Source organism: Lepidochelys olivacea (genome assembly GCF_965140295.1).
Source record: "Lepidochelys olivacea isolate rLepOli2 genome assembly, chromosome: 10".
Taxonomy (NCBI): domain Eukaryota; kingdom Metazoa; phylum Chordata; order Testudines; family Cheloniidae; genus Lepidochelys; species Lepidochelys olivacea.
The window spans coordinates 19,919,468-19,941,044 of NC_140420.1; the positions used below are offsets into that span (position 1 = coordinate 19,919,468).

At 41.3% G+C, this 21,577-nt stretch overlaps 2 protein-coding genes across 4 annotated transcripts in view; one reads left to right on the forward strand and one right to left on the reverse strand.

The window, feature by feature from the left end:
* The window catches only part of ABCC6 (ATP binding cassette subfamily C member 6), a gene marked incomplete at its 5' end in the record, with an annotated part of 52,986 nt that extends 47,307 nt beyond the window's left edge, over positions 1-5,679 (forward strand). Inside the window, 5 exon segments of the mRNA XM_084641928.1 lie at positions 117-263; positions 2,820-2,978; positions 3,248-3,414; positions 4,014-4,208; positions 4,793-5,679. Coding sequence (XP_084498054.1) covers positions 117-263; positions 2,820-2,978; positions 3,248-3,414; positions 4,014-4,208; positions 4,793-4,901 — 777 coding nt within the window. The 3' untranslated portion in view covers positions 4,902-5,679.
* A 10,303-nt stretch (positions 5,680-15,982) lies between these two features.
* LOC311527065 (multidrug resistance-associated protein 1) overlaps positions 15,983-21,577 on the reverse strand; it is a 110,604-nt gene continuing 105,009 nt past the window's right edge. For all 3 annotated transcript variants that reach the window (XM_084640670.1, XM_084640671.1, XM_084640672.1), the window contains exons 28-31: positions 21,031-21,189; positions 19,511-19,677; positions 18,399-18,593; positions 15,983-17,502 (exon numbers count right to left, since the gene is read on the reverse strand). In XM_084640670.1, the coding sequence (XP_084496796.1) occupies positions 17,394-17,502; positions 18,399-18,593; positions 19,511-19,677; positions 21,031-21,189 (630 nt within the window). In that variant the 3' untranslated portion in view covers positions 15,983-17,393. The remainder of the gene's footprint in view (positions 17,503-18,398; positions 18,594-19,510; positions 19,678-21,030; positions 21,190-21,577) is intronic.

The following is a 21,577-nucleotide window of genomic DNA, read 5'->3' on the forward strand; positions in this document are numbered from 1 at the left end:
ATCCAGAAAGAATGTTGACACGCATGCTTTGAGAAGTTTTCCATTTTGATTATAGCCATATTACTTGAAGTCTTAAAACAGCTTACGAAGGTGCTGTTTGTTTCTCTTTTACACAGGCTCCCTGGACTCTGGGCAGTAATTCTGCAAGTCAGGCTTGGCCAACTGCAGCAGCAATTGAATTTAGAAACTATAGTGTGCAGTACAGGCCAAATTTAGAGTTCGCACTGAAAAACATCAATCTAAAAATAAATGGGCAAGAGAAGGTAAGCAAGGCCATTTATTTCTTTGGGGCTGCAAGTGTAAATAGTGCTTTACAATAGGCAGCTGCTACAAAACTGAAAACAACCCCTGTCTCAAAGAGTTTAGGGCTTGAACACACAGGATGTTTGGCCTTCATAGTCTCCTAGCGCACTGAGGAACCCCTTCTTAATATATGGCTTAGTTTTCAGTTTTGATGCTGTGTGTTAGGAATTCTGGTGAGTCAGATCCTGTTATTTTATACGAAGTTGGCAGAGCAGCTCTAAAGGAATTTGATGTTTATTTTAATCTAGTATAACATCAAAGCTCCTTTATATTTGGCAGCTATTCGTTTTTTTCTCCATTTAAGGCTTTTAATGATTTCCCTCTCCAATAAAAAACAATTGGAAAGTTCCCTATGGGTTGTTACCCAACTGTAAGAATGTTAGGTGAATATTTTGACAATGTGAGGCCAAAGGTTCTTGGAGAAACAGTCAGATCCCTTCAACTCACATGTGTCCTGGTCCTAATGACTGTGTGTTGAATTTATGCTGGAATCCACATGGCTGATCATGTGTACCCCCAAACTGTAACCAAAAGTGATGCCAATTCATGCCAGTCCTCAACAGCTATTCCATGAGGCTGCATTGAAAAGGAATTAAATCCCCTGGCCTGGAACAGGAAAGACTGGCAGATATTGCACCCAGGATCTACATAGGATAGGCTGTTAGACACAGATCCACTTGTCTTCTCCACCATTAAGCAAAGGAATAGTGCCTTTACTTTGTAATCTGATGAAAGATATTGGATGGCTCTCAAAGAGGCCCAAGGAGAGCAGCAGATGAAGGGAGAATAGCTTGTAGTTGAAAAATGCAAAGGAAAGTTATAAGTCCATGTGTCAGCACCACCACTGTATCCAGGGCATGGAACTGAAGGAATAAGTGCTTAATGAGGTGTTTTTCTCTAACTGATATGGTCAAAGGCTGGACAAATTTAACCAGCAGTTTGTTACCTGGCAATTCCATGGTCCTAAAATTTAACTATGGCTATGAGCCAAATGGTGTAAAACATACATCCTAAACCTTGGCCATTATCTTTGAAAACTCATGGTGATCAGGGGAGGTCCCATATGACTGGAAAAAGGCTAATGTAGTGCCCATCTTTAAAAAAAGGGAAGGAGGATCATCCTGGGAACTGCAGGCCAGTCAGCCGCACCACAGTCCCTGGAAAAATCATGGAGCAGGTCCTCAAGGAATCAATTCTGAAGCACTTAGAGGAGAGGAAAGTGATCAGGAACAGTCAGCATGGATTCACCAAGGGCAAGTCATGCCTGACTAATCTAATTGCCTTCTATGTTGAGATAACTGGCTCTGTGGATGAGGGGAAAGCAGTGGACATGTTGTTCCTTGACTTTAGCAAAGCTTTTGACATGGTCTCCCACAGTATTCTTGCCAGCAAGTTAAAGAAGTATGGGCTGGATGAATGGACTATAAGGTGGATAGAAAGCTGGCTAGATTGTCGGGCTCAACGGGTAGTGATCAATGGCTCCATGTTGAGTTGGCAGCCAGTATCAAATGGAGTGCCCCAAGGGTCGGTCCTCGGACCGGTTTTGTTCAATATCTTCATTAATGATCTGGAGGATAATGTGGATTGCACCCTCAGCAAGTTTGCAGATGACACTAAACTGGGAGGAGAGGTAGTTATGCTGGAGGGTAGGGATAGGATACAGAGGGACAAATTAGACAAATTAGAGGATTGGGCCAAAAGAAATCTGATGAAGTTCAAAAAGGACAAGCGCAGAGTCCTGCACTTAGGACGAAAGAATCCCATGCACCACTACAGACTAGGGACCGAATGGCTAGGCAGCAGTTCTGCAGAAAAGGACCTAGGGGTTACAGTGGACGAGAAGCTGGATGAGAGTCAACAGTGTGCTGTTGTTGCCAAGAAGGCCAATGGCATTTTGGGATGTATAAGATGGGGCATTGCCAGCAGATCGAGGGACGTGATGGTTCCCCTCTATTTGACATTGGTGAGGCCTCATCTGGGAGTACTGTGTCCAGTTTTGGGCTCCACACTACAAAAAGGATGTGGAAAAAAATTGGAAAACGTCCAGCGGAGGGCAACAAAAATGATTATGGGACTGGAACACATGACTTATGAGGAGAGGCTGAGGGAACTGGGATTGTTTAGTCTGCGGAAGAGAAGAATGAGGGGGGATTTGATAGCTGCTTTCAACTACCTAAAGGTGGTTCCAAAGAGGATGGATCTAGACTGTTCTCAGTGGTAGCAGATGACAGAACAAGGAGTAATGGTCTCAAGTTGCAGTGGGGGAGGTTTAGGTTGGATATTAGGAAAAACTTTTTCACTAGGAGGGTGGTGAAACACTGGAATGCGTTACCTAGGGAGGTGGTGGAATCTCCTTCCTTAGGAATTTTTAAGGTCAGGCTTGACAAAGCCCTGGCTAGGATGATTTAGTTGGGGATTGGTCCTGCTTTGAGCAGGGGGGGTTGGACTAGATGACCTCCTGAGGTCCCTTCTAACCCTGATATTCTCTGATTCTAACCTTCATTGTATTTTTTTAGATTGGCATAGCTGGAAGAACAGGAGCTGGGAAATCAACTCTTGCCATGGGTCTTTTGAGATTAATAGAAGCTGCAGAAGGCAAGATCTTAATTGATGGAGTGAATATTGCCCAAATAGGCCTCCAGGATCTTAGAGCCAAAATAACTATTATCCCCCAGGTATGAAGTTAATTTCTAAAGGCATTTATCAATTCTGTAGGGTATTTCCATTTATGTCCATGACACGCAGGAAGGCTTAAACAGGTCACAGAGAGGTAAATTCATTGCTTTTAAAAGGTAAAAGTAACCACTGTAACCACACTGAGATCTTCCACATAACACTGGCTGTAGCATTTTGCCCTGGGATTCCTGCAGTGGAAGGAAGTTAAGGAGCTATGTTGTTTTGTAACAATCATTTCAAGAATCTTTTATGCTGTCTCTCTACTCAGGATCCAGTTTTGTTTGCTGGTTCTCTACGAATGAACCTCGATCCTTTTAACCAGCACTCGGATGAAGCCATTTGGACAGTTTTGGAACTGATTCAGCTCAAGAACTTCGTTTTGGAGCTGCCTGATCAATTGAACCATGAGTGCTCTGAGCGAGGGGAAAACCTGAGGTACCATAAATGCAAAAAGAGAAAGGCAGTGCACATTGTGTCGGAGGGTGCACAATTTGTAAAAGGTCCTAAATTAAGTTAAACCACTTAAACAGAAAAATCTAATTTAGTAAAAGCAATAGTCAGCACAGAGCCATCTTGCTATAGCAGTATAATCCTTAGCACTGTGGAACTGCTTAGATTGTAAACTCTCTTGGGGGTGGAGGGCAGTCTGTTCCGTGTTTGTACAACACCTAGCACCGTGGGCTCCTGGCCCAGGACAGGGGCTCCTGGATGCTACTGCAATACAAATAATCCCCTCGTTTCTTTGGCTCGCTTCATGCTGCTCTCTGCAGTGCTACCAGCACCACGTGTTGCACATGGGGCCCCTCGGTCTTCGCCCCAGAACCAGACCAGGTGCACTCCGGACATTCCCAGCACCTGCCTCACTGGAGAAAGGCAGCCAGCAGCTGCTATGCTGTTTTCAGACTCATCATTGCTTTGCACAGGGGGTTGCACTAGATGACCTCCTGAAGTCTCTTCCAACCCTAATCTTCTATGATTAAACCCGAGGAAAAGCAACAGCCTGTTAGTTCACCACCTGCCCTTCTTGCTTTCAGTGTTGGTCAGAAGCAGCTCGTTTGTCTGGCCAGGGCACTCCTGCGGAAAGCCCAAATCCTGGTGCTAGATGAGGCCACTGCAGCGGTGGATCTGGAAATTGATCTTCAGATTCAATCGACCATAAGGACTCAGTTCAAAGAGTGGACTGTGTTAACAATAGCTCACCGTATAAACACCATTCTAGATTACGACAGGTAACCTTTCACTGGCATAGTTGTTCACGTTCATTTTCACAAGGCTAGAGAAAGACAGAGGCAGGCTTTATAAACTGGACAGAACCTGTAGCATTTTAGAGAGTGACATCTCCTTGGAGCCACTTAGGTCTCATTTCTGTCTGTTTTTTGTTTACCTCATCCAAGGCTCTGCTTAGGATGGGCCTTCTTGCCATTAACCACGGGTTAATCAGAGGGAAAGTGAGATCCGTGTCCATTTTGTGCTCTACATAGCCCTTTTTTGCCCACTCACAGATAAATCATAACTGCTGAATGTCTCCTCACTGGAGCTCCTCTCCCCTGCTCGGTTACAACTCGGTGGTTTGGAGTTAAACCAAAGAATTAAAGTCCAGATTTACTCCATTCCTAGTCTCTCCAAGGGAGTATCCCATCATGAGTAGCTCTCTTCAGAAGCCCACTATCCTACAAATGGTTCCAAGAAATAACCCTGGGGGGTATAGGGGTGGAACTGAGGCATGCTCGAATAATGGTAGCTTAGATATTGTTTGAGTTCAGTGTGACTGTTGTGTATCCTAGTGCTTACATTGCTTTTTTAATATTCACAGGATTTGTGTCTTGGAAAACGGTCAGGTTGCTGAATTTGATTCTCCAGAGAAATTAATAGCTCAGAAGGGACTGTTCTACAGACTGGTTGAAGAATCAGGCCTTGTCTGATTGTCACCCAAGGAAGACACTATACTACCAGCATCATCTGAGATAACAGATCTGTTCTTAATTCAGCTACATCGGTTTGGCTAGAAAATGCCTGATATGTAACCAAATCTTATTTGAAACTGAGCCCCAAACTACACTGGATATGTGAAGGGAAACTGCCTTGGTGTATTTGGAAAATAATACATCTATGCCGGTGTATATCACAGGCTATAGCTGAGATGGTGGCTATGGAGAAAGAGTCCTGTTTTCACATTCAGTCATTGGAGCATATTAAATTATGGTTGCAACTGAATGTTAGTTACCAAGTTTGTCGTCACTCTCTCGAGGGAGCAATGAATGCTGTATAATGTTTTATGCAGCTCCAAATTAATTGGCTTAGTTTTCAAAATGAAATACCAAAAACTCAGTTATGTCCAATTAATCAGATGAGCCCGTTAGAATTCTAAAGTAGGCATAAAAAATATGGACTCACATCTTACGCATTTATGGCAAAATAACTGAGCTTTCCAATCGGCTCTGTTTAGAATATAAATAATGGTAAAATACACATTGCAACATTTATGGGAGTGCTGTGGATATTTCTAGGAATGCCAAAAAAATCATACTAGACAGGTAATGTTCTAATGGACAATGAATAGCATTTTTATTGGTAACAAATGACGACACAAGTGTTTTCAATCCCATGCAGATTTTAATGAATATGTTAGTCATTTAAAAAATGTCCGTAAGCTGCTCACCTAACACTCTCCCATATGAAATAAAAACGAATCTTTCTCAACTGTGTAATTTTTTAATCTGTGCAGGTTTGTAGCCCAGTGACTCACAGAGGCGACCAGGCTTTTGAAAGCAGAACAGATATTCTAACTGGTTTGGCGAATGCAGCAGGACCAAATACTACTAGGTCTCAAGAGTCTAGGAAAAGAACAGTTGAAAAAGAAGGGACTTTGGAGAAGGGGTTGATCATGGTGATGAAACACCATTTTTAAAATAAATACAAGTGCCTGATTTTATGACCCTACTGATAATGTGAACAAACGCCCCCTCCCCCGCCACTACCTAGGCATAAATAAGGAACTTAAATCTGTTGCATACAAAAGTTAAACCAAGTGTATAAAGCAGTTTATGTACTACTGAAATTTTATTATGGCTTGAAGGTTGGGTGAAAAAGCAGGAAGGAAAGTTTAAGAGGACAGGGTTGTTGGGTGATGTTCATGTCCTTTTCCTAAGAAAGATGTCTCAGGCAAATACCGGAGAGAGACCTAGAGATTGAGTTATTCTTTTTTCAGTTTTGTTTTCCAGCTTCAGAACAGATTTCTGTGCTGTGCACTAACTAGAACAGCTTCAGTGACGCAGGAATTACCAAATGGAACATTTAAAAGAAATAAAAAGGTTAAGTGAAGTGTATTCCTGTGCTGAACCCCAGAACAGCCTAATTAACAGGAGCACACAAATCTGGATTCCATGCATTGCTTATTTTTGCTTAACATTTAACAAACAATGACATTTTAGACTAATTATCTTCCTTACAAGTTAATAAAACTCTTTCAGATCCTTGCAGCGTTACTATCACTATACTTTGTGAGCACAACCTCAATTTACCATTTCAGCTTGAACTATTGTACTGAATATTTATTACTCTGGAGATATGGCTGAATTGTTACATTTCCTCTGATTACAAAGTAGCTTTTCAGGGTCATTTTCTTTAATCCCAGTGAAGAAATTAAGATGATATATTATTCTCACTTCTAGCAAGAATGAAATAGGTATAGTCTCTTCAATCAAAAATACAGCAACAAGGAGTATATTGAAACAGGAAATTCAGGGAAGTATATTCATGAATATGTAGATTCTAGTAAGAAGATAGGATTATACTTTTTGTTACAAGACTAAGGAAATTAATTTTGGTAGCTTTGTCAAACTCTTTATTTGTAAGACTGATATAGTGCATAGTTCCTGACATTGCATTTCAACTGAAATTTAGTCCCTTTTCCCCCGCACTGGCAGAGGAGTGGTGTCAAGAAATAATCTAGCCCAACAATTTGTCAAAACCATAGGTTCAAATTCTTTCATAAAATACATGCCACTCAACAAATGCTAACAATTTCTAAGCAACATTTTCCATTAAACAATAAAATATTTCTACACCTGGGGGGAAAAATTCCACTTTGTGTTTTAGGGTTTTGTAGCAAGCTAGCCATACCCAGTTAAATAGGAGGCAGGTTTGCCTACTTGCTAAAATACTGGATTAGGATTCAGGAAACCTGGTTTATATTCCTGGCTCTGCCGCGGCCTGAGCAAATCTTTCACCTCCCAGTACATCAGTTTCCTCATCTGTAAAATACTGACCTTTGTAAAGCATTTTGAGATCCACTGATATGTAAAAGGCACTAAGAACTTGCTATTATTATTACTACTAAGAAAACAGATGATATTCAAGGAAGATTTAATTTGACTTAGCAGCAGCAGCCCAGGTCCCTTCAGCCTGCACTCAGTTTATTATTCTTTTACCTGTCTCCTGAATCAGACCCCTTTCTCTTCTCTAGTGCTAGTAAAAGTGAGGCAGAGTGGTTTGGAAGAGAGGCAGCGGTCAGTTATTAGGGCCCTACCAAATTCACAGCCATGAAAAACACGTCATGGATGGTGAAATCTGGTCTCCCCCCATAAAATCTGGTCTTTTGTCTGCTTTAACCCTACACAGTAACTCCTCACTTCAAGTTGTCCCAGTTAACGTTGTTTCATTATGTTGCTGATCAATTAGGGAACATGCTCGTTTAAAGTTGCGCAATGCTCCCTTATAACATTTGGCAGCCGCCTGCATTGTCCACTGCTTGCAGAAAGAGCAGCCCGGTGGAGCTAGCTGGGGGGGCTTGGAACCAGGGTGGACCAGCAGCCCCTTAAGTTCCTTGTGCAGCAGCTGCCCAGCAGGCTATCAATTGCTGGCAGTTTAGCTGTCCCGCCCCACACTGCTGTGTGCTGCTCCTGCCCTCTGCCTTGGAGCTGTTCCCGGGAGCCTCCTGCTTGCTGCATGTGGGTGTGTGTGGGTTGGGGTGGGGAGGGCCTAATGTCAGGGTGTCTCCCTCCCCCCTACTCCTGCACTCTGCTTACCCCATCTCCATAGAGCAGGGTGGACACAGGACAGGACTCAGGACAGAGGGAGATCGCTGATCTACTTAAAAAGGAAATGTACTTAAGAGTGGGGTCAGCATACTTAAAGGAGCAATGCGCATCTCTCTCTCTCTCTCTCTCTCTCACACACACATACAGGGTGCGTCTCTGTCTGCCATGCTGTCTCCCCTCCCTCCATTCGTGCTGCATCGTAGAGTGAGGCTACATTAACAACGATGTTTTAACCCTTGAGGGCTCAGCCAATTGCTAGTTCATCATTTAGCAGCAAGGCATTCCCTGGGAAATATCCCACCCTCTGACTCCACCACCTCAACCAAGCTTCACAATCATCATTGCTGTGCACAGTATTACATGGTTTGTTTAAAAGCGTGCGTGTCTGTGTCTGGTGAAAAAAATTTCCCTGGAACTTAACCCCCCCCATTTACATTAATTCTTATGGAGAAATTGGATTTGCTTAACATCGTTTCGCTTAAAGTCTCATTTTTCAGGAACATAACTACAACGTTAAGCAAGGAGTTACTGTACTATACAGATTTCATGGGGGGAACTAGCATTTCTCAAATTGGGGGTCCTGACCCAAAAGGAAGTTGCAGTGGAAGGGGGAGGGTCGCAAGGTTATTTTGCGGGGGAGGGTCACAGTATTGCCACCCTTACTTCTGCACTGCCTTCAGAGCTGGGTGACTGGAGAGCGGTGGCTGTTGTCCGGGGGCCCAGCTCTGAAGATAGGGCCCTGCCAGCAGCAGCACAGAAGGATAGCAGTACCACAACCCCCCCACCCTACAGTAAACTTGTGATCCCCCACAACTCCTTTTTGGGTCAGGACCCCTACAATTACAACACCCATGAAATTTCAGATTTAAATATCCAAAATAGTGACATGTATCATTTTAAAAATCCTGTGACCATGAAATTGACCAAAATGGACTGGGAATTTTGTAGGGTCCTAGTTATTATTGTTAATCTTACCAAGGAAGTCTGACTTCTGCCTGACCATTGGCTGGGCTGAAAATCATTTATATGTAGGTGCATAACTTCCATGATTGCTAGTAGCTGCTCTTTGCCTGTAACTAATTGAGAGATCTCCCCTTAAGTGACAGCACGGAAGTACCTTCTGAGACACGGAGAATCCAACAAAGACCAAGAGAATGTCCCATCTTCTATAGCACTCACCTGTTCAAATGGAAACAGTCAAAGGTGAAAATAAAAGCACAGCATGGAGAACAGGGTTTTTACAGTAACAGGCTTTTACATTAATGTACGTCTTTTACCCTCACAGGATCCCAAAGTACCTTACAAACTATTACCTCAAAGTAAAAATGCCTATTGATTGCCAGGTGGAAACCAGACTGGGCACTAAGTAAGCATACGACCAGATTTGGGGTGAACGAGGGCAGCCCAGCAGAACATCAGCTCAAAACCAAGGCAGGGAAAGTTGGTTTGTTTTTAATGAGGGCACTAGGCTGAAAGCATATTCTTTCAAAAAATCCTACAGTCATGCAAAAGTAGACATCACCCCAGTTTTAAGGTGTCTTTTGAAAGATCCCACATCCATCCATGTCAACTGCACGGATTTCAGACACCCTTTTGTGCCATCCAGTTGTTTCCTCAGATATTTGTCCCCAAATCTTTTGGCTGCTGAAACAGGTTTTCAAAGATTTGGATACAAAGCGCCAAAGCATGTGCTTACATTCAGTAGAACTACTCACGTGCTCGAAGTAGTTAGGTTTAAAGTTAAGCAGGAGCGTAAGTGCTTTGCTGGACTGAGGCTATTGAGATCAGTTAAACAGAGCAGCTTCCCTCCTATTTAACTCTGATGACCGCTGTCCACATCAAAGCCTTTATCCACCACATCCAGTAATAATTCATCTTGCAAGAAAAATTCAGCCAGACACTTCAGGGAGACAAATGACTTGAGGAGGGGAAAAAATTGTGCCAGCAGGTTACATTATAGAAACCAAAAAAATAAAAAGAAAACAGGGACTCGTAGCATTGCGAGCACCCACCGTCCATGTACAAAACTTTTAGTGAACAGCACCGAAGTGCATGAGGGACTCAAACAATAGGGTAACTAAGGTTGTCTCTGTATCTAATATACATGCTATAGACGTGCACTCCAAACACCGCGAGAGCAAGGTGTTCACAAAGAAAGAAATTCAGCGGCAGGAGGTAATAGCTTGGCCTTTGCCCTCTTAGCCCACTGTGCTCTTGGTCTGGTTAATGAAGTGCATAAAGGGGGTCAGGGAGGAACAACTGGCAGAGGCATAGCTAGCTGACACTTCCTTCATACTTCAGGGTAATGAAGGACTCATGGTTATCCACTGGATAGCTATGTAGCCTGTGCACAAAAAGCAGTAGACTGAGGTATGAAGAATGCATTTAGGGTTGCTGCTTTGTTTTTTAAACTTTACCTCAAGTTATTTTCCTGCAGTCCTTGGTCATTATAAAAGCAGCAAGACAGACTTCACCTTCTGCAGAGACTATAAATCCGATCTCCGATGTGCAGAAACTGATGAACTCTTGTGGTGCCTTCTTGGTCCAGGCCTCCGATCAGAGCTGTGGCAATACAGATGCTCCAGCAGGTGAGGACAATAATGTCTTTTTTCAAGATGCTGACTCTATTGGTAGTGGCCTGATTTGCGTGCAGATATGTTCATCCTGCCTCCAGGGGAATTGAATTTTTAGGGGCTGCTAGGTAGGGGGTTTAAAATAGGGGTTGATCTTTCAGCTGGCTGTGGGTTTCTACTGGCTCTAGGTTACTACTCAGAGAGAATGAGGATTAATTCCAATCTCAGTTATAGGACCATTTAAATCCTGTGCTAAATGGCTGCATTAAGCTTAGCAGAGCTGTCCAAGTATTCATCTGCAATTAGAATTCAACCTGTTCAGCTTATTTCTGAAATATGAGTTTTTCTGACAGGAATGACAGGTGAGACCAAAGAATACCATAATCAACCTGACCAATGAAATTCTTCATGGGATTAATTGACTCATGTTCTATACCTGGGAGATGACTTTTATGAAGAACGATCCAACCATAAGAAAATACGAGTTGCGCTCATAAAGCACTATGCTCAATATAGTCTGGAGAAGATACTGAGTTTTTAATGTAAAATTTTTGGGGTGTTATTTATCTGGGGTATACATGCTACAGGTCCTATCAACAATGGTGGATCCACATACATTCTATATGAATCCACATTTTGAGAGAGAGAGACAGACACAGACTCATACCTCAACTTTTTTCATAATACAATTTCACAATATCAATCAGCTTTCATCAATTGTACAGATATGGCCCCAATTCCTCACAGGGTGGGGATTGGCTCCTTGTAACCTGACACTCACCCGCACAAAAAAGAAGTGGGATCAGCGTCTCCAAGCTTGAGAACTTGACTCAGTCTCACAGTAAAACCTTTTTACTTCCTTTTTCTTAAAACAGAATTTCTTTTGTGGCCTACTGACCTGCATGAATTACATCCTCAAATACAGACTGCAAAACAAGAGCACATTGTATAGGGCCATGAAGAGTGAGGTCTTCAGGTACTGAGCACTGAATACTTTACACAGGATCTGCAGAAGTGAAAACAGACCCAACTGAACCCTTTGGCTTTTCTGGGGAATCTCTGCTTCATCAGCTTGCTGCTTCTGCTCCGCAGTAATCCACTTCACCTGGGCTACTGTTTGGTCAATGGAACTAAACAAAGAAGAGGATCACTTCAAAGCTGAACTGGAGACTACCTCTTTTCTCATCACTCCATCCTGAGAATAGAGATCTGCAGACACCCACTTGCCAACAGTTCCTGGAATGGGGGCTGGGTGTTCTCACCGCAATGGGGGGGACGAAGGTATTCATGGGTCTCTGGAATTAGCTTTCACCACTGGCCCATCAGAGCCCAAGTTTGTTTATACTTCTGTGTGGAAAGGGAATGTTCTACCCCAGTTCTATATGGAACATCCCCTCAGAGCAGCCAGGACCACTCTGAAGGCATACACAAAATATTTGCATGTATTTTAGGAAGTACAGAAAACAGGTCTTGATGTCATCTATTAACCCTGATTCTAACCTCTTAGGGCAAGGATCAGCCAAAATGACTTCAGTGACTCTTAAAATGGTAGTGGCTGGCATCCTACTAGCACTGAACAACTACATTCCCCCCAACCCAGTTAGGCCAGTGGGTACAAGAGCATGGCCTTTCATTTTTTACATTGTCCCATGTTGACAGGCCACTGAAACATGAAAGTAGTAAAAGCCAATCTAATGGGCAAATGCCATAGGAAGGTGTCCACCCAAAAGCAGGAAACATCTCACTATGAGACACCTTCGAAGGAGAACAGGTATAGCACAGTTGGAAGGTGTGCAAGACCAGAGGGAGCCAGCACCATGGGAGCAGCTACAAGAGCTGCGGATTCCCCTGTGCCTTGCACAGACTCCCCTTCTGTCCCAATGCACTTCGTCCCATGGCAGAAGCTTACAATCTAAGGCTATGTCTACACTACCCTGTAGTTTGGACTATGGGGGCATGAATTGCACTGCAAACCCAAGTAACTTCCCCATGTGGATGCTGAGGGCACAGACTAAAAGGTTCACATAAATGTAATTCTGTCTGAAGAGGACACTGAACTAGGAACCTTTTAATTCACTCCCACAGTTACAGCATAGCACTTGGGCGCACACTTCTATTCACACCCCTATAGTACAGACCACAGGGCAGTGTAGACTGCTTTGCTTTCTCTACTCAAAAGTACACAAAAGGATTACATACAAAGGAAAACAGGGCAAGTCATTCCACCTTTAAGTAACTTTGCAATATGGATTAGAATGAGCTTTATACAGAATAGATGAAGTAAAAGTCAACCCTCACTATGTGTAAGATTTCTATTAGCAATGCATGTTATTCTGATACAGTAACAAGGATTCAGTACAAAAAAAACTAACAGGACTTTGTCAGACTCTTAACCCACGTTGAAAGCCTGAAGTAACTTGAAAAAATTCATTCCATGATTTGGTCACACTAAATACAAACAAAACTAACTTACCCACATTTTTTCTGAATCACTTAAGCCACAAAGCCATCATAATGAAAAGTAATTGCCATCCACTACATGCAAAATGCTTTTGGATTTGTGTGCAGACAAGATCCGGAAGGATTGTTTTTCAGAGTTAGTCTTATTTCAAGCTTTCATCTGCAGTTTACTTGTTAGTAGTTAACAAGAACTCTAAAAATAGCCAGAGCAAAGGCCTGCATTAACATGACCCTATCTCACATTATTCCTATATATTTACATATCGCTGTGCATCTGAAAGGTAGATAGTTTTCTTACTACAAGCTTGCATTTAATAGGCCATTGGTACTTAGTTCATAGAACACGTACTGCATTCCTTTCATTTTTTTCTTTTAAATCAACTGCATGTGAAACTACAAATTTCACAGATGCATTGGAGATGGTTTGGTAGGAATCCTAAAGGTGAATGGACAGCTAGCATGGGTAGTTTGTGATATTACAAGAAGTCAGAGTAGATGAACTGCTGGTCCTTTGTGGCTTTAAATTCTATGAAAAGAGTTAGAAATATGTTCCAAGAGCTTGTACTAAACAGATTGTTCCATTCCAACAAGCGATGTTTAGAACACATCCTGAAAGCCTCCCACCTGACACATTACCCTGTCAATCCCTTCTAGCAAATATCTTAAATGTGCCCCAAAGAACTGATGCAAGCTCCTTGGAGCTGCATGCGAAGCCAGTTCCAGAGGATAAGACTCCTGCTCCCACTTTCAAATCAGGAGCACCCCCATTTGATCTCAGCTGTTAAAGCAGTGAACAAACAGTAGTTTGCACCAAGGGTGCAAGCAATATGATGATAGGACTTTATAGGTTATGGTGTGTAATATTGCTTTGAGGTTGTGGAACACAGATAAGAGCAACTAACACGCTATAATGAGAGTGTGTAAGCTAAGGAGGATACTTGAATGCAGCAGAATTCATGAATGGTACATAGAACAAGATGCTTCAAGGGCTGCCCCACACATGTTGTGTCGCAATCCCAGCTCTGCAGAAGATGCCACCATGTTCTGCTGCAGTTGTGTGTGTGAGAAGTCAAGGAGTTAAGCAGCAAGATGAAAAGGGGTTTGACAGGGCAGCATGGAGCTGGATATTTTTTATTAATTATTATTATTACTACACTCCACAGGTGCGGTGAATTTGGGAGACGCAAATTCAAAACAAAAGGTTATACTGTAAACGTTACTTCTGCGTGGGTTGTCTCACTCTTGGAGCAGCCAGTGCAGAAACATCTACTGGTCTTTTTATTGAGTTTTTCTTGTAGGTTTGGATCCCAACTTCTAAGATATTAACTTTTGTTTTATTCAGTTTTTGGTTTGTCTTATCACTGCACAGTACTGACAGACACTCCTGGTTCACGTGGCAACTCATCCTCTAGATCCTGCACTTCTCTTGATATGGTGACTCGTCTGCCTCAAAACATGGTTCCCTCTGCTCCGCAGAGAAAGGGGGGTTATTCGGAGCTCCCAGCCCCATCAAAATGCACACCAATTGGAAAAATCCCCCCTAGAAATGGAGAACCTTCCCCCCTCCAAAGAAGTTAACATTAATGGCTTTACAACAAGGTTGGGCCTTTTTAGTAGCGCATATAGGATTGTCTCTTCCTCCATGGAGAAAACAGGTCTTGGCATAGGTTCCAAGCAACAAACAGAAGTGGCTGTAGTGAAATTTATATGCTGCCAAGAGAGAACAGAGTTGAGATGTGATGAGACTTTTACAAGGCAACAGCCCCACAGGAGGAGACCAAACACGGTATGCGTTACACAGGAACAAAAGTTAGCAGTGGGTGTTCGGAATCAAGGGAACAGAACAAACAGTACAAACAGTACTGTTCTAATTCACCCCCTTATGCCAGGACTGTGCCCGCTTACCAACCACCATCAAAAGAAAGAGGCGGTGAAGTGGGAAAATGTATCTTTCACCCAGGCCATGCTTGCATGAGCAACACAAAAAAACATTCAGCAAACCCAAAAAAGGGAATCGAGAAAGTTAGACATGTCATGGGATGTAGTTATTTTTAAGCAGTGCTGCATGATTCAACATTTATGACACTCCTTTCTAGTCATAATTAACATCAGATGTGTGCGAGACACACCAATAGGTAACTAAGTCTTAAAGTGTGTGACATCATTAGGTACTGTTGAGATGTAGGCTCTACTCAGGTTTGGCCCGGCCATTCCTCCTCATGACAGATGGGCAAGCCGGGCCAAATTTGAGCGAGTTTTGTAGTGACCTGGCATATGGGGTGGCAACACCACTCATGTCTGGCCCAGCGTGTTCAGAGCGTAATTCACCAACAGACCACGTAGGAGAACAGCTCCCGGGCTGTAGAGCAGGGAGGTCTGGTAAAAATCCAGGAAAGGCCTTGGAAACTACCCCTGGTGATCAATGACCACATCCCTTAGTCTAAAAGTCAGCCCTTGGTAACCAGAAGAACCACCTTTATTTGAAAATGTTATTTTAATGGAACAGCTATGCAGTGAAAGCGCCACCTGAAAAGAGCAGCAATCATCAATTGGACATCTTGGGCACTGCAAAGCACCCACATTGGGGAGCCAATCTTTTTTACGTGCCACTTCTGAGAAGCGCTCTCTGCTTATTTCACATTGTAGTACTGCCATGGTAACAGAGTTACCATGTAATCGGAGTACTATGATCTGCTCATCCAAAGCACACACTTCCCCACATTCCTCTCAAAACAGGCCTCAGAACAAGGCTGATTATTCTCATCTATTAATTCTTTAACTGGTGATGATATTTTAGAGGCTTAGTTTTCAAGGCATGATCATCAATCTCCGATGCACCCACAGCTCTCCAGGCCTTAAGCCCTTTGTCAATAATGACGCAAACACTTTTGTCATTAAAAAATTACAAAAGGAGTATAAAAATCGGGACAATCATTTTCAACCAAAGAAAATTTACTCCAAGTTCTTTGCAAATATTCCTATTTCCATTATAGTCGTTACAAAAAATACCAAAGGAATTTTCAGCATACTCAATTTTAAAGAATCATAAATTACAAAAAAATAAATAGCTTTTATTCTAAGGGGAGACACTTGTCTAGTTTTAAGGTCGGCAACATAACTTCCAAAGTCCACATTTCCAGAGTGGTAGATATTTGGATCCATCTCAACTCAAACTACAGTAATTCAGCAATCTTTCTATAAAATAAGACTGTATGGAACTTTTCTTTTTCCTACTAAGTAAAAAACAAAAAAAACAGAACACACTTAAGTTGGAGCTAGACTCTATTGTGAATTAAGCTCTGTCAAGCTACTCTGGAACCCACGCATTTTGATTAGTAAAAATATGTATATTTTTTGGAACAGTAAGAGCATTTTGCACAACAGTTATTAGCAGCAGCAGTCTCTAGAGAAGGTTTCTCCGTTTCCATAGGGCTAACAGTCCTGGATGTGGCATGGCTTCTGTATTAAATGAGACAGTGAAATGCAATGACCAGTAATACTACAACCAAATTATAATATAACTGACTCTGAAGCCTTCACTCAGGTAAATCCTTACTCATAAGAATAACCCTGCCCCCACTGGTACTTTTCACATAAGAAAGAATCATTGAGTGAACAGAGAGTACAGAATTGGGTACTTAATATTGAAATACATTCATTTTTGCATTCAAGCAAGAGTTTGATGTTATAGTGACTTCTGACGATGATTGTGCTTTTTCACATCAATGAGATGGACATATTTCTGCAAACTTGCTGCTATAAAGTATGAACACATATGAAAACTTTAACGTGATGCATAAAAGCACTGACCACATACAATAAGTGCCAAGACAAGACCGGATACATGACAGTATTTCATAAGGAATAAAAACGTTGAGCCATATTGCTATTCCATAAAATGTCCTGAGTGCATCCCACACCAGATGGTTCTCAACTGAACAAATAGGTAGTATTTTACAACGATTTTTCAAACAAAATGGACCTTCAGAACATAAGCAACTCAAAAGAATGTCTTCTGAAAGCAAGAAAAATCCTAACATACATTTTTTGGACTGCAGTTTAATCTTTTGCCTCAAATCTATCAAACAGGTCTAAGTTGGGTCTTTAGCACAGTACATTCAGAACTTCTACTCCTTGCAAAATAAATCCTTAAGAAAAAAGACTTGCATTTTTGTTACTTTTATCTTCTTCATGCTAAACTTAGATTTTTCCGGGTCTGAGGTGAAAGCGTTTGGTTTGAGTAGCAGAACAAAGGAAGTCAGAATTCTCAAAATCCTCTCAATGTGTATAGTCAGTCAATTTCCACCCCTTTTCCCCCACACATACAAGCTAAGTTCTTGTATTATACCAAACCCGAATCTTTGGCCATACTATAGAAAATGCCTTTCTTCTGAAGTAGATTGGCTGGGGAATCACACTCCACAATTTCACCTTTATCAAGGACTATAACTCTAAAACAAGAAAAGAGAAAATGGTCAAAATACTGACTTATTTGGAATTTTAGCCATCTTAGCATAGCATCTCAGCCTGCGTTATTTTCCCATGGTTATTTGCAAGAGCTTTCACAAAAGGTGAAATTTTTCCCCAACCTCACTAATCCTACCGCAGATGCACCGATTTACTCTGTGCTTAGACTGCCTAAGCGAAGCAACAGTGTTACTGTAACATTAAGGCTGTGAAAGCAAGCTCTAAGAAGTCAGGAAACCCAGCGTTCAGAATCGAAATGCTACCCCCAACTTGCTGAGAGCTGGGAGAAAAATACTGCTAGTACCCCCAAGAGGGAGCATCGACCAAATGTGGGGGGGCTTCCGCTGCATGAATGGCTGGAATGCCTGAATTAGTACTGAGTGAGTGTTAATAGAGGTGGTGAACAACTGCAAGTTTGGTGGGGATATAATGCCCACTTCTCCTGCTTTGTCCCATCCATAGTGTGGCTTCCCAGTCCAATTACAGGGGTCACAGAAAAAGTGGAAGAGTAGAACACCTGAGTCAGGGGCTTATCAAATTTTGATTCCTCCCCCCACTCAGAGAAAGAGGTAACATTATAAATCTATGTTTCAATTGTAAGAACAAGTGCTGCCCTCAGCCACATCTGTGCAAGCATCCTGTGGACAATGGGGTTGCACAACCATAACCCAGGACAGAACTTCACCCTCAGCATACTTACACTAGCAATACAGACACACACAAACTCACAAATTTCAGCTGATAACAGATCTAACAAACGTAAGGAAAAAATATTTTTAAAAGTTGATTGGTGTCCATTTTTGGTTAACATCAATTCCTATTCATGTAAGATACGGACACTAAAGACCATTCTCCCTTTGCAAAAGTTGCATCACTTTACCTTTCATAGTCCATAATAGTGTTTAGACGATGTGCTATAGTTAAAACAGTGCAGTCTTCGAATTGAGTCCTTATTGTTGACTGTATAAGGTCATCAGTTTCAAGATCAACAGCAGCAGTGGCTTCATCTAAAACCAAGATTTTGGACTTCCGAAGTAGAGCCCGAGCGAGGCACACCAGCTGACGCTGTCCGACACTTTGTAAAAAAAACAAAAAAGTTAACTGTAAGAAGAAACTTGTATTTTGTTTCACATCCTAACTTTGTTACCTGCACAATCTTCTGTGAATTTTAGGTGCCGAGAGTCTAGCAAGCTTTAGATATGGAATTAACTTCAAGTTCTGTTATTTCTTCTCTATAAACAGAGGGTGTCTTACTACAGCTTCCTAATTCTTCAATTTTTGAAGAACTTTTGTTTTTAAAAAGGTACATGGAAACCATTTGTAATGTGTAAGTACACCAGACTATAGTATTTAAACAGTGCAGACTGTGGCAAAGTTCTCCATAGTTTTGAATTTGAACTGGTTTGGTGGCCAATTTACAATCAGTAGATTAAATGTATTTAAGATTAGTACTGCAGTTATATTACAGCTGCAGTATGAAACCTGCATTCGTTAGGTACAATTTTCTCTCCAAATTATAAGCACTACAGCAGCCTGAAGTTAACCAAAAATTTCCCAAAATTGCCCAAGCCAATTTAATATATTTATATATTTAATATTAATATTAATATATTTAACTTACTATTTCTTAAGTATGTACTTTCACTTACGTGGCTTAAAGCTTAAAATATTTTTTTTAAAAAACACCTAATTGTCTCTTTGGCAATTTCACATTAAAATTTCTCTGTTTCCCCAACACAAGATAATCCAGTCTTATGCAGTGAATAAAAACTACAATATTTATATTTTTAGGTCTGTTTTGATGTCTGAGATGTATTTTAAGGTCCATGGGTCAGTGATCTCATGTTTGTACTGCACCAATCACGTCACAAGTAGTAAAATTGAACCTGCAGTCTGAAATAAAGTGGGAAGAACATACAAGCATACGTTTCTCATATGCTGTCAAAAGTTTTAGCTTTAACAGAAAATTTTCACTGAAAAGTTTTATTGTACCTTAGATTCTCTCCACCTTCAGAACACTCATGATTAAGTTTATCAGGAAGAGACGAAACAAAATTTTTCAAGTGAGCCAATTCCAAAGATGTCCAAATTTCTTCGTCAGAGTATTTGTCAAAAGGGTCAAGATTCATACGCAGAGAGCCAGAAAATAATACTGGATCCTAGTCAGAAAATAACATGCACTCAACACTTCTACATACAAAGAAATATGGCAAATGTTCAAGAGATTTCATTTAAAATGGCAAAGGAAATGGTGTATTTGGTAAGCAACCCAAGGAATATAATTAATTATAACAAAAGATCTTTTGAGTTCAATTGTTTTTAAATAAAGTGACTCGTTTCTTTCTTGGAAAATGAATCTGCAGAAAGATCCTCAGACTAGTTGCAATACCAAAGAATACATAGAAACAGCTTCAATTTAAATGCCAAAACATTTTTTTCAAATAAAATGGCATGTGAAAAACAAACTTCAAAATACACTCCCACAAGATTCAAAGTCCAAACTGGCTGCATCAGTAAATGCATGGTGTCTACAATCTACTTATTCCATTTCCTCTTATGGCAATTAGTGATAGCAAAGCTGAAATCTAATATGGAATGATCAAAAAAGGGCAAAAGCAATATAATCCCCGACCTCAAACCTCAACCAGATCCTAGACAGATGAATTGCAGAAAAACTTTTGCAATTATTTAAATCCAGTTCCTTCTTGCATTACTATAAATAGGCAGAAAAGCATGTACACTAAAAGCAAGTAATTTATTAACATAATAGTTTTAAAAACTGAATTCAAAGACATTTGACCACCAAGCCTAGGATGCGGAACTGACTCAGTCACGTGGCAATTTGATAAGCAGACATCAAGCCCAAAACAATAACATGAGCCTGAACCCTCAAAACTAGAGTGCCCTGTGGCATAGCTCCATATGATTGACGTTGTTTCTTACTGTTCCTAAACAGAAGTGAACCGCGGAGACCAGACTTGATCTGCCAAGTTATTGTCAAAACAGAGTGAAATTTATTGTGTCCTTGTGTAATTGTAGTGAGAAGTCTCCACCTTGTAATATGCAGTCTATATATGTCCTCTATTGGTCCAGAAGAGCTAGAGGGTTCTAAACCTACTAAGGCCCACATCATGCCAGCTGCACTACCTGGTCAGACCTCCACACTCATGCTGAGCAATTCGCAGCATCAGGTCCTATGTGACTATTGAAAATCTATTACAAGGCGTTAACTAAATGAGTTCATAATTTCAGAACGCCCTGGATCCTGCCTCCATGCCAGCAAACCAATTCAGATCCAAGTTTGATTTGTTACATAAAGAAAAGGAAACATGCCTAAGCCAGCACAAAAGTCTGATCCAAAGTCAACTGAAGTCAATGGAAGGAGTCCCATCAACTCCACTGGGTGCTGAATCAGACACTAATAAGGTATTAATAAAATACGCATCCAGTTGATTAAAGCCTCAATAGCCTTAAGAAATCAATTATGGTATTGGCAGGAACTTTGCACCTACCTGGGGAATAATGGTGATCTTGAACCGCAGGTCATGGAGCCCTATTTTTGCCACATTAACTCCATCAATAATAATCTCTCCCTCTGCTGATTCATTGATTCGAAATAAACCCAGAGTAAGGGAGGATTTTCCAGCACCTGTTCTTCCAACTATTCCCACCTATTAGAAGGCACACAGAAAGAAGTTATCATTTAATAATTCTGCGGGAAAGGATAAAGTCAAAGTGCCACTGAGAATCTCCTGAAGTGGACACAATTTCAGATGTAATCCATACATTTACCCAGTACAAAGCAACTATGTTAAGAAAATGGAGAACTAAGTTGGCACAAGCAACTGATGGTGCATATATACAGAAAATGAAAATATCCTTCAAACAGCACATCGAAATTTCAGTGCACCTAGAAAAGCTTTGGGACTTTTCTGGACAGGAAAATGGAATTGTGGTGAAAATGTGAAGTAGGAAGTGCTGACAAAGTTCAGATCACACCTGTTCCTTTCTTTTGTATGTGTTTTGTAGTTACAGTTGTGGAGCTATAGGTTTTGATCT